At 41.0% G+C, this 14,892-nt stretch overlaps 1 protein-coding gene across 5 annotated transcripts in view; it reads left to right on the plus strand.

The window, feature by feature from the left end:
* The window catches only part of mthfd1a (methylenetetrahydrofolate dehydrogenase (NADP+ dependent) 1a, methenyltetrahydrofolate cyclohydrolase, formyltetrahydrofolate synthetase), a 56,354-nt gene extending 42,080 nt beyond the window's left edge, over positions 1-14,274 (plus strand). For 4 of the 5 annotated variants that reach the window (XM_071413926.1, XM_071413925.1, XM_071413928.1 and 1 more), the window contains 4 exons: positions 1,334-1,441; positions 4,787-4,939; positions 12,510-12,598; positions 13,438-14,274. In XM_071413926.1, coding sequence (XP_071270027.1) covers positions 1,334-1,441; positions 4,787-4,939; positions 12,510-12,581 — 333 coding nt within the window. In that variant the 3' untranslated portion in view covers positions 12,582-12,598; positions 13,438-14,274. The remainder of the gene's footprint in view (positions 1-1,333; positions 1,442-4,786; positions 4,940-12,509; positions 12,599-13,437) is intronic. The other variant, XM_071413927.1, reaches the window with a different exon arrangement.
* The last annotated feature ends 618 nt before the right edge of the window (positions 14,275-14,892 follow it).

Below are 14,892 nucleotides of genomic sequence, written 5' to 3' on the forward strand. Positions count from 1 at the left end.
CATGCCTCAAACAAATGAGATCTCAGAAGACATAAGATAAATAATTGTTGACCTGCATGAAGCTGGAAAGGGTTACAAAAGTATCTCTAAAAGCCTTGATGTTCATCAGTCCACGGTAAGACAAATTGTCTATAAATGGAGAAAGTTCAGCGCTGTTGCTACTCTCCCTAGGAGTGGCCGTCCTGCAAAGATGACTGCAAGAGCCCAGTGCAGAATGCTCAATGAGGTTAAGAAGAATCCTAGAGTGTCAGCTAAATACTTACAAAAATATCTGGAACATGCTAACATCTCTGTTGACGAGTCTACGATAAGTTCACAAAAGAGCACCTGGAGGTTCCACACCACACCAACATCAAAACCTCATCCCAGCTGTAAAGTATGGTGGAGGGAGCATCATGGTTTGGGGCTGCTTTGCTGCCTCAAGGCCGGAACAGCTTGCTATCATCCACGGAAAAATGAATTCCCAAGTTTATCAAGACGTTTTGCAGGAGATGTCAGGCTATCTGTCAGCGAATTGAAGCTCAACAGAAGTTGGGTGATGCAATAGGACAATGACCCAAAACACAGAAGTAAATCAACAACAGAATGGCTTCAACAGAAGAAAATACGCCTTATGGAGTGGCCCAGTCAGAGTCCTGACCTCAACCCGATTGAGATGTTGTAGCATGACCTCAAGAGAGCGGTTCACACCAGACATCCCAAGAATATTGCTGAACTGAAACAGCAATATGCACTGTTGTGCAGGTCTGATCCGCAACTACAGAAAACGTTTGGTTGAGGTTATTGCTGCCAAAGGATGGTCAACCAGTTATTAAATCCAAGGGTTCGCATTCTTGGATTTTCACCCTGCACTGTGAATGTTTACACGGTGTGTTCAATAAGACATGAAAACATTTGTTTTTTGTTTTTCTGTTATTCGTTTAAGCATATTGTGTATGTCTATTGTTGTGACTTAGATGAAGATCAGATAACATTTTATGACCAATTTATGCACAAATTCAGGTAATTCCAAAGGGTTCACATACTTTTTCTTGCCATTGTATTCCAACATGTTTTAAAACAGTTTTTGTTGCATGCCCTGATGAACATGATGACCCTGTTGAAAAGAACATAGCATTGGCATTAACCACAACTGTCTTTCTGGATAAAAACATATTCGAACGGACTAAATTTAAACTGTAAAATGAATGTGTCACAAGCTTTCTACTTCAGGTGTTAATTGTTCAGTACTGCTGGTTACCCCATTGCAAATAAAGTCAGTGTCTTGTTGGTGTCGTCAACACATAGCTTGTAGCATGACAACACTCACTGAGAAAATCTGTATATTTTTCAGATGCCCATTGACGACAAAATCAGAGCAATAGCCAAGTCAATGTATGGAGCGGATGATGTGGAGCTCCTTCCTCAGGCCCAACAGAAGGTGGCACTGTTCTCAAAACAAGTGAGTCCACACCCAATGCAACAGGACAACCTTTGTGTTAGACAGCTCAACAGAGTTGGAAAAATTTGCCTCTAACCGCTGGTCCAGGGTCAGATATTTTAAGGTAAACTGCAATTGGTTAAGGTTCTTGGTCTGAGGTAATCGTAGATCCGTGGAAAGGGGCAACTTCGTCAATATCTTAAACCAGACAAACCAGACAAACACTCATTCCAAAAAATCCAGAATCCAGAAATCCAGAATTCTTTTCATCTACTATTTTCATCCTATCCTTTACTTCCATTTGTGCTTTATTCCTTCCTGAAAATAACAACAGTACCAGTCAAACGTTTGGACACACCTACTCATTCAAGGGTTTTTCTTTATTTTTTACTATTTTTTAAATTGTAGAATAATAGTGAAGACATCAAACTATGAAATAACACATATGGAATCATGTAGTAACCAAAACAGTGCTAAACAAATCTAAATATATTTTAGATTCCTCAAATAGCCACCCTTTGCCTTGAAAACAGCTTTGCACACTCTTGGCATTCTCTCAACCAGCTTCATGAGGAATGCTTTTCCAACCGTCTTAAAGGAGTTCCCACATATGCTGAGCACTTGTTGCCTGCTCCCTCTGCTGTCCTACTCATCCCAAACAATCTTAATTTGGTTGAGGTTGGGTGATCGTGGAGGCCAGGTCATCTGATGCAGCACCATCACTTTCCTTGTTCAAATAGCCCTTACAAAGCCTGGAGGTGTGTTTTGGGTAATTTTCCTGTTGAAAAACAAATTATAGTCTCACTAAGCGCAAACCAGATGGGATGGTGTATCGCTGCAGAATGCTGTGGAAGCAATGCTGATTAAATGTGCCTTGATGTCTAATTAAATCACTGACATTGTCACCAGCAAAGCACCCCCACACATCACATTTCCTCCTCCATGCTTCACGGTGGGAACAACACATGCGGAGATCATCTTATCTTACTCACTTACTCTGCGTCTCACAAGGACACGGCGGTTGGAACCAAAAATCTCAAATTTGGTCTCAAAGGACAGATTTCCACCGGTCTAATGTTGCTAGTGTTTCTTGGCCAAAGCAAGTCTCTTCCTCTTATTGGTGTCCTTCAGTAGTGGTTTCTTTGTGGCAATTTGACCATGGGAAGGCCTGATTTCATGCAGTCTTCTCTGAACAGTTTATGTTGAGCTGTCTGTTACTTGAAGTCTGTGATTAATTTACAGTGGGAAGAAAAAGTATGTGAACCCTTTAGACTTACCTGGATTTCTTCATAAAATCGTCATAAAATTTGATTTGATCTTCATTTAAGTCAAAATAAGACGCACCCAGTCTGCTTGAACTAATAACAAACAAACAATTATAATTGTTCATGTCTTTATTGAACACACCGTGTAAACATTCACAGTGCAGGTTGGAAAAAGTATGTGAACCCTTGATTTTAATAATAGGTTGACCCTTCTTTGGCATCAATAACCTCAACCAAACGTTTTCTGTAGTTGCGGACCAGACCGGCACAACAGTCAGGAGGAATTCTGGGTCATTCCTCTTTACAAAACTGTTTCAGTTCAGCAATATTCTTGGGATGTCTGGTGTGAACCGCTCTCTTGAGGTCATGCCACAACATCTCAATCGGGTTGAGGTCAGGACTCTGACTGGGCCACTCCAGAAGGCGTATTTTCTTCTGTTGAAGCCATTCTGTTGTTGACTTACTTCTGTGTTTTGGGTCATTGTCCTATTGCATCACCCAACTTCTGTTGAGCTTCAATTGGCGGACAGATAGTCTGACATTCTCCTGCAAAATGTCTTGATAAACTTGGGAATTAATTTTTCCGTTGATAGCAAGTTGACCCGGCCTTGAGGAAGCAAAGCAGCCCCAAACCCTGATGCTCCCTCCACCATACTTTACAGTTGTGATGAGGTTTTGATGTTGGTGTGCTGTGCCTTTTTTTCTCCAAACATAGTGTTGTGTGTTCCTTGCAAACAACTCAACTTTAGTTTAATCTGTCCACAGAATATTTTGCCAGAAGTGCTGTGGATCATCCAGGCGCTCTTTTGCGAACTTCAGATGTGCAGCAATGGTTTTTTGGACAGCAGTGGCTTCTTTTATGGTGTCCACCCATGAACACCATTCTTGTTTAGTGTTTTATGTATTGTAGACTCGTCAACAGAGATGTTGTCTTACCGTGGACTTTCTTTTAGAGGTACTTTTGTAGCCCTTTCCAGCTTCATGCAAGGCAACAATTCTTAATATTAGGTCTTCTGAGATCTCTTATGTTCGAGGCATGGTTCACATCAGGTAATGCTTCTTGTGAAAAGCAAGCTCAAATGTTGTGTGTTTTATCGGGCAGGGCAGCTCTAACCAATATCTCCAATCTCGTCTCACTGATTGTACTCCAGGTTAGCTGACTCCAATTAGCTTTTGGAGAAGTCATTAGCCTAGGGGTTCACATGCTTTTTCCAACCTACAGTGTGAATGTTTAAATTATGTATTCAATATAGACAAGAAAAATACAATCAATTGTGTTTTATTTTAAGCACACTGAATGTGTCTATTGTTGTGACTTAGAAATCCAGGTGATTCCAAAGGGTTTACATACTTTTTCTTTCCACTGTATTTGGGCTGCAATCTGAGGTGTAGTTAACTCTAATGAACTTATGCTCTGCAGCAGAGGTAACTCTGGGTCTTCCTTTCCTGTGGCGGTCCTCATGAGAGCCAGTTTCATCACAGCGCTTGATGGTTTTTGTGACTGCACTTGAAGAGACTTGATCTTGGTCTTTTACAAAATAGGGCTATCTTCTGTATACCACCCCTAACACAACTGATTCGCTCAAATGCATTAAGAAAGAAAGGAATTCCACAAATTAAATTTTAACCTACACCTGTTAATTGAAATGCATTCCAGGTGACTACCTCATGAAGCTGGTTGAGAGAATGCCAAGAGTGTGCAAAGCTGTCATCAAGGCAAAGGGTGGCTACTTTGAAGAATCGAAAATATATTTTGATTTGTTTAACACTTTTTGGGTTACTACATGATTCCATATGTGTTATTCCGTAGTATTGATGTCTTCACTATTATTCTGCAATGTAGAAAATAGTAAATATAAAGAAAAATTAGTAGGTGTGTTCAAACTTTTGACTGGTACTGTAAAATAAACAAAAAATAGACTGCCCTACAAGAAAGGCTGTGATTCTGTATGAATGCCATCTACAACAAATGGTGAATTCCTAGCTAAGACTTCACTGGACTGGCCATTGTACGCCGATGAAAGCTTCACGATGTGATGCAAATAAACTGATACCAGGGTGAATGCAACTTAACCACATTGTCTCTCCGTCTCTCCCCCAGGGCTTGGGCAACCTGCCCATCTGCATGGCAAAGACCCACCTGTCCCTGTCCCACGACCCAGAGAGGAAAGGGGTGCCCACCGGCTTTACCTTGCCCATCAGGGACATCCATGCCAATTTGGGTGCTGGTTTTCTCTACCCCTTGGTTGGCACGGTGAGTACTGGGGCTGTCACTCATTCATATGAGTTGCTCAGTGTTACTCATATGAATGCGGACCTGGAACATGACATGGAATACATGGGTATGTGACACATGGGTATAGTGAGGAATGCCAGTTAGCTGAAACGAGTGACGACTTGAGCTTTTTAGAATCATTGCCAGAGAGATTCATAACTGCAGACACTTTGAGAACTCCACTGTAATGTCGACGAGCATTCGGCTGAAATAAGATTCACCCAGAGATTTTCACTAAGGCCACACGTCTCTCATAATCCATCTCTGACTAACAGATAGATGACACATGCCACATAACATATCTCTTATTTTGACCAAAAGCCTCTTCTCCAAGATCAGTTGCATGCTCAGGCCATTGTTTTGAGGATTATTTTGTCTCCTCTACACAAAATGTGCACATTTTGCTACAAGCACAATTTGAAAGGCAAGAAAGAATCTCATAACATTTTCACACTACCATGCTGACATTGTGCTTATTAGCAATTATGTTGGAGGCGTAACCAGGGTAGCTCAGTAATGCATGGTTTGGCTCGCCTTGGTTTAGTGCGAAAAGCCCTCAAGAGACAAATACAAAACAGAAACCCAATGAAGCACAGGTCACTAGATATTCACTTTTCTTTGGATGAAATCACATGTCAATAAAATCAGAAGACATATTCAAATATTTCACAAGGACTCAGAAGACCCCTCCTTCAACATAAACACACACGTACAGTTGAAGTCGGAAGTTTACAAACACCTTAGCCAAATACATTTAAACTCAGTTTTTCACAATTCCTGACATTTTAATCAGAGTAAAAATTCTGTCTTAGGTCAGTTAGGATTACCACTTCATTTTAAGAATGTGAAATGTCAGAATAATAGTAGAGAGAATTATTTATTTTAGCTTTTATTTCTTTCATCACATTCCCAGTGGGTGAAAAGTTTACATACACTCAATTAGTATTTGGTAGCATTGCCTTTAAATTATTTAACTAGGGTCAAACGTTTCGTGTAGCCTTCCACAAGCTTTCCACAATAAGTTGGGTGAATTTAGGCCCATTACTCCTGACAGAGCTGGTGTAACTGAGTCAGGTGTGTTGGCCTCCTTGCTCGCACACGCTTTTTCAGTTCTGCCCACAAATTTTCTATAGGATTGAGGTCAGGGCTTTGTGATGGCCACTCCAATACCTTGACTTTGTTGTCCTTAAGCCATTTTGCCACAACTTTGGAAGAATTCTTGAGGTCATTGTTCATTTGGAAGACCCTTTTGAGACTTACTGACTGATGTCTTGAGATGTTGCTTCAATATATCCACATAATTTTCCTCCCTCATGATGTCATCTATTTTGTGAAGTGCACAAGTCCCTCCTGCAGCAAAGCACCCCCACAACATGATGCTGCCACCCCCGTGCTTCACGGTTGGGATGGTGTTCTTCGGCTTGCAAACCTCCCCCTTTTTCCTCCTAACATAATGATGGTCATTATGGACAAACAGTTCTATTTTGTTTTATCAGACCAGAGGACATTTCTCCAAAAAGTACGATCTGTTTCCCCATGTGCAGTTGCAAACCGTAGTCTGGCTTTTTAATGGCGGTTTTGGAGCAGTGGCTTCTTCCTTGCTGAGCGGCCTTTCAGGTTATGTCGATATAGGACTCGTTTTACTGTGGATATAGGTACTTTTGTACATGTTTACTCCAGCATTTTCACAAGGTCCTTTGCTGTTGTTCTGGGATTAATTTGCACTTTTCGCACCAAAGTATGTTCATCTCTAAGAGACAGAATGCGTCTTCTTCCTGAGTGGTATGATGGCTGCATGGTCTCATGGTGTTTATACTTGCGTACTATTGTTTGTACAGATGAACATGGTACCTTCAGGCATTTGGAAATTGCTCCCAAGGATGAACCAGACTTGTGGAGGTCTTTAATTGTTTTTCTGAGGTCTTGGCTGATTTCTTTAGATTTTCCCATGATGTCAGGCAAAGAGGCACTGAGTTTTAAGAAAGAGGCACTGAGTTTGAGTTTGGCTCAAATGATGTCAATTAGCCTATCAGAAGCTTCTAAAGCCATGACATAATTTTCCAAGCTGGTTAAAGGCACAGTCAACTAAGTGTATGTAAACTTCTTACTCACTGGAATTGTGATACAGTGAATTCTAAGTGAAATTGTAAACAATTGTTGGAAAAATGACTTGTGTCATTCATAAAGTAGCTGTCCTAACCGACTTGCCAAAACTATAGTTTGTTAACAAGAAATTTGTGGAGTGGTTGAAAAACAAGTTTTATTGACTCCAAACTATGTGTATGTAAACTTCCGACTTCAACTGTACGTGAACGCACACACTTCAACTGAGGAGACAAATGAATTGAGATTGAGTTTCATTTATGTGGGTGAGCTGTCTGAACAGTGTTGTGGTGCTGACGAAGCCAAGACACTGTGGCCCAAAATTACTCAGAGGATATTTTTAACGAGAATTGCTAGGTTGCGCCGGGGTTCTGAATATGGACGTGTACGGAAGGAAACTGCTGTCACTTGTCTGTCCCAAGGTGTGCTTCTCACTGATCAGTTATTCTATATTAGGTGTCTCGGGATCATGTCTGGGGGGAGGTGTGTGTGTGTGTGTTTTTGTTTAACTATCCTTGTGGGTACCATAATTCCTCAACAAGGAAAATTCAGGCAAGTGGGGACATTTTGCCGGTCCCCATGAGGATAACTCTATTTTCGGCATATGGTTAAGGTTTAGGGTTAGGGTTGCAATTAGGGTTCGAATTAAGGTTATGGTTAGGAGTTATGGTTAGGTTTAGGTATAGGAGCTAGAGTTAGGTATAGTTTTAGGGTTAGGGGTTTGGGGTTAAGGTTAGATTTAGGTTTAAGGTTAGAATTAGATTTAGGGTTAGGGGTTAGGGAAAATAGGACTTTGGATGGGAATAAATTATTTGCTCCCTACAAGGATAGCAATACAAAACTGTGTGTGTGTGTATGTGTGTGTTCATGTCTGTGTTGCACATTGCACTCAGACCCTCCCTTCGCACACACACATACGCACCAACAAGATAGATGGATCTCCTGTTGCTTTTGTCATCATGTTTCCCTCATTTTAATTTCCTTTCTCAATACTCTTCCTTCTTTAAACCCCCTACAGTATATCAGTACACTACTTTGCACCCTGTCCATCATAGTCTGTTCTAGCAACCACCTCTACACTCAAAAATACTGAACAATTAACACCTGAAGTAGAAGATCAAGTGACACGTTCATTTTACAGTTTAATTTTTGTCAGTTCCAAGATGCTTTTATCCAGAAAGACAGTTGTGGTTCTTGAGGAGTTCTTTTCAGGGTTGAGAGTGATATGTGTAACCATTTTCACCACATTTTTCTGGGAGTGTTCTTTGCTGCTGTGTTGGTTGTGAATAACCATCCTGTCCTTTCACTCTCCACCATGTTTTCCGTTATGCCATGACACTCTACACTCTTAAAAAGTTCCTGTAATTGTACGGTACATTACAGGCTACTAGTTGCAGTGAAAGTATGGTAAACAACAACAAGTTACTGACTGTTGTGTATTTGTGCCAACTGTCAGTGGAGTTGTTGTACCCGTTTAACAATACACCTGTATATATATACACATCTGAAATGCCCCAGAGTCTGCAACATCACTAAGCAAGGGGCACCACCAAGGAAGCGGCACCCTGAAGACCAAGGAGCTCTCCAAACAGGCCAGGGACAAAGTTGCGGAGAAGCACAGATCAGGGTTGGGTTATAAAAAATATCAAAAACTTTGAACATCCCACGGAGCACCATTAAATCCATTATTAAAAAATGGAAAGAATATGGCACCATAACAAACCTGCCAAGAGAGGGCAGCCCACAAAACTCACGGACCAGGCAAGGAGGGCATTATTCAGAGAGGCAACAAAGAGACCAAAGATAACCCTGAAGGACCTACACAGCTCCACAGCATAGGACCACTTTAGGCCGTACACTCCACAGAGCTGGGCTTTAAGGAAGAGTGGCAAGAAAGAAGCCATTGCTTAAAGAAGAAAATAAGCAAACACATTTGATTTTTGCCAAAAAGGCATGTGGGAGACTCCCCAAACATATGGAAGAAGGTACTCAGATGAGACTAAAATGTGGCTTTTTGTCCATCAAGGGAAAAGCTATGTGTGGCTCACACCCAGCACCTCCCGAGAACACCATCCCCACAGTGAAGCATGGTGGTGGCAGGATAATGCTGTGGGGATGTTTTTCATAGGCAGGGACTGGGAAACTGGTCAGAATTGAAGGAATGATGGATGGTACTAAATACAGGGAAATTCTTGAGGGAAACCTGTTTCAGTCTTCCAGAGATTTGAGACTGGGACGGAGGTTTACCTTCCAGCAGGACAATGACCCTAAGCATACTGCTAAAGCAACACTCGAGTGGTTTAAGGGGAAACATTTAAATGTCTTGGAATGGCCTTGTCAAAGCCCAGACCTCAATCCAATTGAGAATCTGTGGTATGACTTAAAGATTGCTGTACACCAGCGGAAGCCATCAAACTTGAAGGAGCTGGAGCAGTTTGGCCTTGAAGAATGGGCAAAAATCCCAGTGGCTAGATGTGCCAAGCTTATAGAGACATACCCCAAGAGACTTGCAGCTGTAATTGCTGCAAAAGGTGGCTCTACAAAGTATTGACTTTGGGGTGGTGAATAGTTATGCATGCTCAAGTTTAAAAAATGTTGTCTTATTTCTTGTTTGCTTCACAATAAAAAGTATTTTGCATCTTCAAAGTAGTAGGCATGTTGTGTAAATTAAATGATACAATCCCCACCAAAATCCATTTTAATTCCAGGTTGTAAGGCAACAAAATAGGAAAAATGCCCAAGGGGCGAATACTTTCGCAAGCCACTGTAATTTGTTTATTAATAACTTTTCATGTTCAAAATTGTGCACTCTCCTCAAATGATAGCATGGTATTCTTTCACTGTAATAGCTACTGTAAATTGGACAGTGCAGTTAGATTAACGAGAATTTAAGCTTTCTGCCAATATCAGATATGTCTATGTCCTGGTAAAGTTTCTTGTTATTACAACCTCATGCTAAGGCTGTGATAGGAGAAACTGAAGATGGATCAACAACATCAACAACAACATTGTACTAACCTATTTGACAGAGTGAAAAGATGGAAGAAGCCTGTACAGAAAATAAATATTCCAAAACATGCATCCTGTTTGGAACAAGGCACTAAAGTAATACTGCAAAAAAATGTGGCAAAGCAATTAACGTTTTGTCCTGAATACAAAGTGTTATATTTGGGCCAAATCCAATAGAGCCCATTCATGAATACCACTCTCCATATTTCCAAGCATATTGGTAGTTGCATCATGTTATGCGTGTAATTGTTAAGGACTGGGGAGTATTTCAGGATAAATAAAAGAAACGGAATGGAACTCAGGCAAAATCCTAGAGGAAAACTGGTTCAGTCTGCTTTCCACCAGACACTGGGAGATTCATTTCGCTTTCAGCAGGACAATAAGCTAAAACACAAATCTTCACTGGAGTGGCTTACCAAGAAGACAGTGAATGTTCCAGAGTGTCCGACTTACAGTTTTGACTTAAATCTGCTTGAAAATCTATGGCAAGATCTGAAAATGGTTGTCTAGCAATGATCAACAACCAATTTGACAGAGCTTGAATAATGGTTGAATGTTCGCAATCCAGGTGTGGAAAGCTCTTAGAGACATACCCAGAAAGACTCTGCCAAAGGGGCTTCTACAAAGTATTGACTCAGGGGTGTGAATACTTACAGTACCAGTCAAAAGTTTGGACACACCTACTAATTTCTTTATTTTTTACTATTTTCTCCATTGTACAATACTAGTGAAGACATCAAAACTATGAAATAGCACCTATGGAATCATGTAGTAACCCAAAAAGTGTTAAACAAATCAAAATATTTAGATGTTAGATTATTCAAAGTAGCCACCCTTTGCTTTGATGACAGCTTTGCACACGCTTGGCATTCTCTCAACCAGCTTCATGAGGTAGTCACCTGGAAAGCATTTAAATTATAAGGTGTGCCTTGTAAAAAGATAATTTGTGGAATTTCTTTCCTTTGTTTGAGCCAATCAGTTGTGTTGTGAGAAGGTAGGGTTGGTATACAGATGATTGCCCTATTTGGTAAATGACCAAGTCCATATTATGGCAAGAACAGCTAAAATAAGCAAAGAGAAACAACAGTCCATTACTTTAAGACATGAAGGTCAGTCAATGCAAAAAATGTCAAGAGCTTTGAACGTTTCTTCAAGTGCAGTCGCAAAAACCATCAAGTGCTTTGATGAAACTAGCTCTCATGAGGACCGCCACAGGAAAGGAAGACTCAGAGTTACCTCTGCTGCAGAGGATAAGTTCATTAGGGTTTCCAGCATCAGAAATTGGCAATTAACTGCACCTCAGATTGCAGCCCAAATAAATGATTCACAGAGTTCAAGTAACAGACTCATCTCAGCATCAACTGTTCAGAGGAGACTGCGTGAATCAGGCCTTCATGGTCGAATTGCTGCAAAGAAACCACTACTAAAGGACAACAATAATAAGAAGAGACTTGCTTGGGCCAACAAACACGAGCAATGGACATTAGACTGGTGTAAATCTGCGCTTCGGTTTGATGAGTCCAAATTTGAGATTTTTGTTTCCAACTGCCGTATTTTTGTGAGACACCGAGTAGGTGAACGGATGATCTACGCATGTGTGGTTCCCCCCGTGAAGCATGGAGGAGGAGGTGTGATGGTGTGTTCAGGGGCTGAAGCTTATTGGCTAGAACTCAAATTGCTAGGGGGCTTGCCTACATGGGTGAAAATGGGGCAGCACAGCTTCCAGTAGAACAGTTGCTTTCAAACTAGGGATATATTGGCTAATTGAGATAAAACAGTAATTCTGCTCATAGATTATGCTTGTATGAACTACACAGTGACACATCAATACCAAGACGGGAGGTTTAAAAAATCATTTTTTTGCGCTGGTCAGTACCCTTAAATGTACTGACCAGTACCGTGTGAGTACCTAACAGTGTGTGCCATTAGCACATCTGAAGTATCCTATGGGTATAACTGTAGAACCTTCCATTGGTTCTACCTGGAACCAGAGGGTTGTTTATGAGGGTTCTAAATGGAACTCAAAAGGGTTCCCCTACAGCACGTGTCAAACTCATTCTCTGGCGCTGCTGGAAATTCAGTTAGCTGGCAATCGAGAGGTAGTGAGTTCAAATCCCAAGTGAGGTTCTCTCCCAAGTAATCAGAATAAAGCAGCATACTGTCCCTTACAAGAATAATTCCTCAATCCAGCTCCAAAAATACAGTTACTTTTTGTATACTTACCATTTTTGTATACTTCCACTGCAATCAGTAGCCAGGAAGTTTTTAACAATGTAAGGAAGAAAAAAAAGGTACCGTTTTTTGGTAATAACTAGCACCTTTTTTTGTTATTGAGTGTAGTAACAAGAAAAGGTAGCATATTGCAACCTGCTGCTCTCCAGATACTGTATTGTTTTTCTTACACATTTCTTATCTCCCTCTATCCGCCCTATACTAGACGAGTGTACCACCCCAATCTCCAGCCTTCTCCTGTTTCCATGACAACGACTTCAGCACCGAGAGCAAATAGTCCCTGCCTCCTCTCGGGTGAGTTCAAAGGGCAACGGGCTGAATGACTAAATCGCCACCGTAGCTTTGTTTGACATAATCGATTTATAATTAAATGGAATCAAAAACGGGAATTCACTTACAATCATGAAAGAGCTTGTGTTGTGCCTCCGCTCTTGTGAGTAATTTGATCTCGTTTCTCATTTGAATAGTAATGTTTCTCATGTTGAGTCCAATTCAGTTTGAAAGCCAATGGAAAATAGCTGCATCCCAAATGGCACCCTATTCCTTATTTAGTACACTACGTTTGACCAGGGCCCTATGGTCAAAAGTAGTGCACTAAATAGGGAATATGGTGACATTTGGGCCATAGACAAGGTCTGTGTAAGGCTTTGAAAATGTGTTTTTATTAAGCATTTTATTGCTGACTGTATTGTTTCCCTGCTGCACCTGTTTGTCAGTGTGTATCTCTCTCTCTCTCACTCTCTCACTCTACACTCTTAGGAAAAATGGTTCCAAAGGATTATCTTGCTATCCCCATAGGATAACCGTTTTTTGTTCTATGTATAACCTTCGGGCTCCATGAATCGAACAGGGTTTTACCTGCAACCCAAAATAATGATTCAAAGGGTTATCCTATGGGGACAGCCAAATAACCCTTTTAGGTTCTAGAAAGCCCCTCATTTTCTAAGAGTGTACCACCATTCCTTTTTTCCATTTCACTTCTCTCCCTCCCCTGCGCTTCTCTCCCATCCCTTCCTCTCTTGCCTGTCTCTTTAGCCTCTCTTTTCTCTCTCTCTCTCCTCCATCTCCTCTTTTCCATCCGTCCTTCTCCCACCCTCCTTAATCCTTTTCTTCCTTTGTGCTTTTTCTAAAAGAGTCGGACGTCATTCATGTCAAGAGGAGTGAAGAGCTCTGTCCCCTCCAACTACTGTCAGCAACAGTCAACCACAGTGCAACAGGCAACCACATTGCAACAGTCAACCACAGTGCAACAGGCAACCACATTGCAACAGTCAACCACAGTGCAACAGGCAACCACATTGCAACAGTCAACCACAGTGCAACAGTCAACCACAGTGCAACAGGCAAGCCAGTGATCAAACCATTGAGAACTGCAATAGAACCAAACCAATGTTCTTCAACCCTGGTCCCGGGGGAACCCACAGGGTGTGCAGGCGTCAGGCGAGTTTGCTAGCGCTGGGCTGGAACAAAAGCCTACACACGCTGCGGTTGAAGAACACTGCCTCTACACACACAGTACCCATTATCAACCACACACTCAGTAAATCAGCTAGCTAACATTATTTTTTAGATATACTGTAACAACCCCTTTCATTAAATGTGGACCGAACAAGGAGGGGGAAAAATGAAGATAAAAATACATAAGAGAAGAAAAAAGGCAATATGCTCCATCTCACACCTGCTGTCCACTCCCTAATGGACCATGTTCGTTGGACTTTTTTCTCTCTCCCTCTCTCTCTTAATTAATTAATTAATTAAATTTAAGGGCTTTATTGGCATGGGAAACATATGTTAACATTGCCAAAGCAAGTGAAGTAGATAACAAACAAAAGTGAAATTAACACAAATTAATAGTAAACATTACTCACAAAAGTTCCAAAAGAATAGACATGTCAAATGTCATATCATGTGCGAATTGTTAAAGTACAAAAGGGAAAATAAATAAACATACAAATAGGTTGTATTTACAATGGTGTTTGTTCTTCACTGGTTGCCATTTTCTTGTGGCAACAGGTCACACATATTGCTGCTGTGATGGCACACTGTGATATTTCACCCAATAGACATGGGAGTTTATCAAAATTGGGTTTGTTTTCTAATGCTTTGTGGATCTGTGTAATCTGAGGGAAATATGTGTCTCTAATATGGTCAAACATTTGGCAGGATGTTTGGAAGTGCAGCTCAGTAGCCATCTCATTTTGTGGACAGTGTGCACACAGCCTGTCTTCTCTTGAGAGCCAGGTCTGCCTATGGCAGCCTTTCTCAATAGCAAGGCTATGCTCACTGAATCTATACATAGTCAAAGCTTTCCATTTGAGTCAGTCACAATGGTCAGGTATTCTGCCACAGTGTGCTCTCTGTCTTGGGCCAAAAAGTATTCTAGTTTGCTCAGTTTTTTTGTTAATTCTTTCCAATGTGTCAAGTAATTATCTTTTTGTTTTCTCATGATTTGGATGGGTCTAATTGTGTTGCTGTTCTGGGGCTGTTTGGGGTGTGGTGGTTAATTTCTGTATCATCAATTGAGGAGAGAAAAACGTATCACACAAGTCAGAGTTATACTTAAACTGCATCTTTATTAGTGAGAGCTC

Source organism: Salvelinus alpinus, chromosome 8 (genome assembly GCF_045679555.1).
Source record: "Salvelinus alpinus chromosome 8, SLU_Salpinus.1, whole genome shotgun sequence".
Classification (NCBI taxonomy): Eukaryota; Metazoa; Chordata; class Actinopteri; order Salmoniformes; family Salmonidae; genus Salvelinus; species Salvelinus alpinus.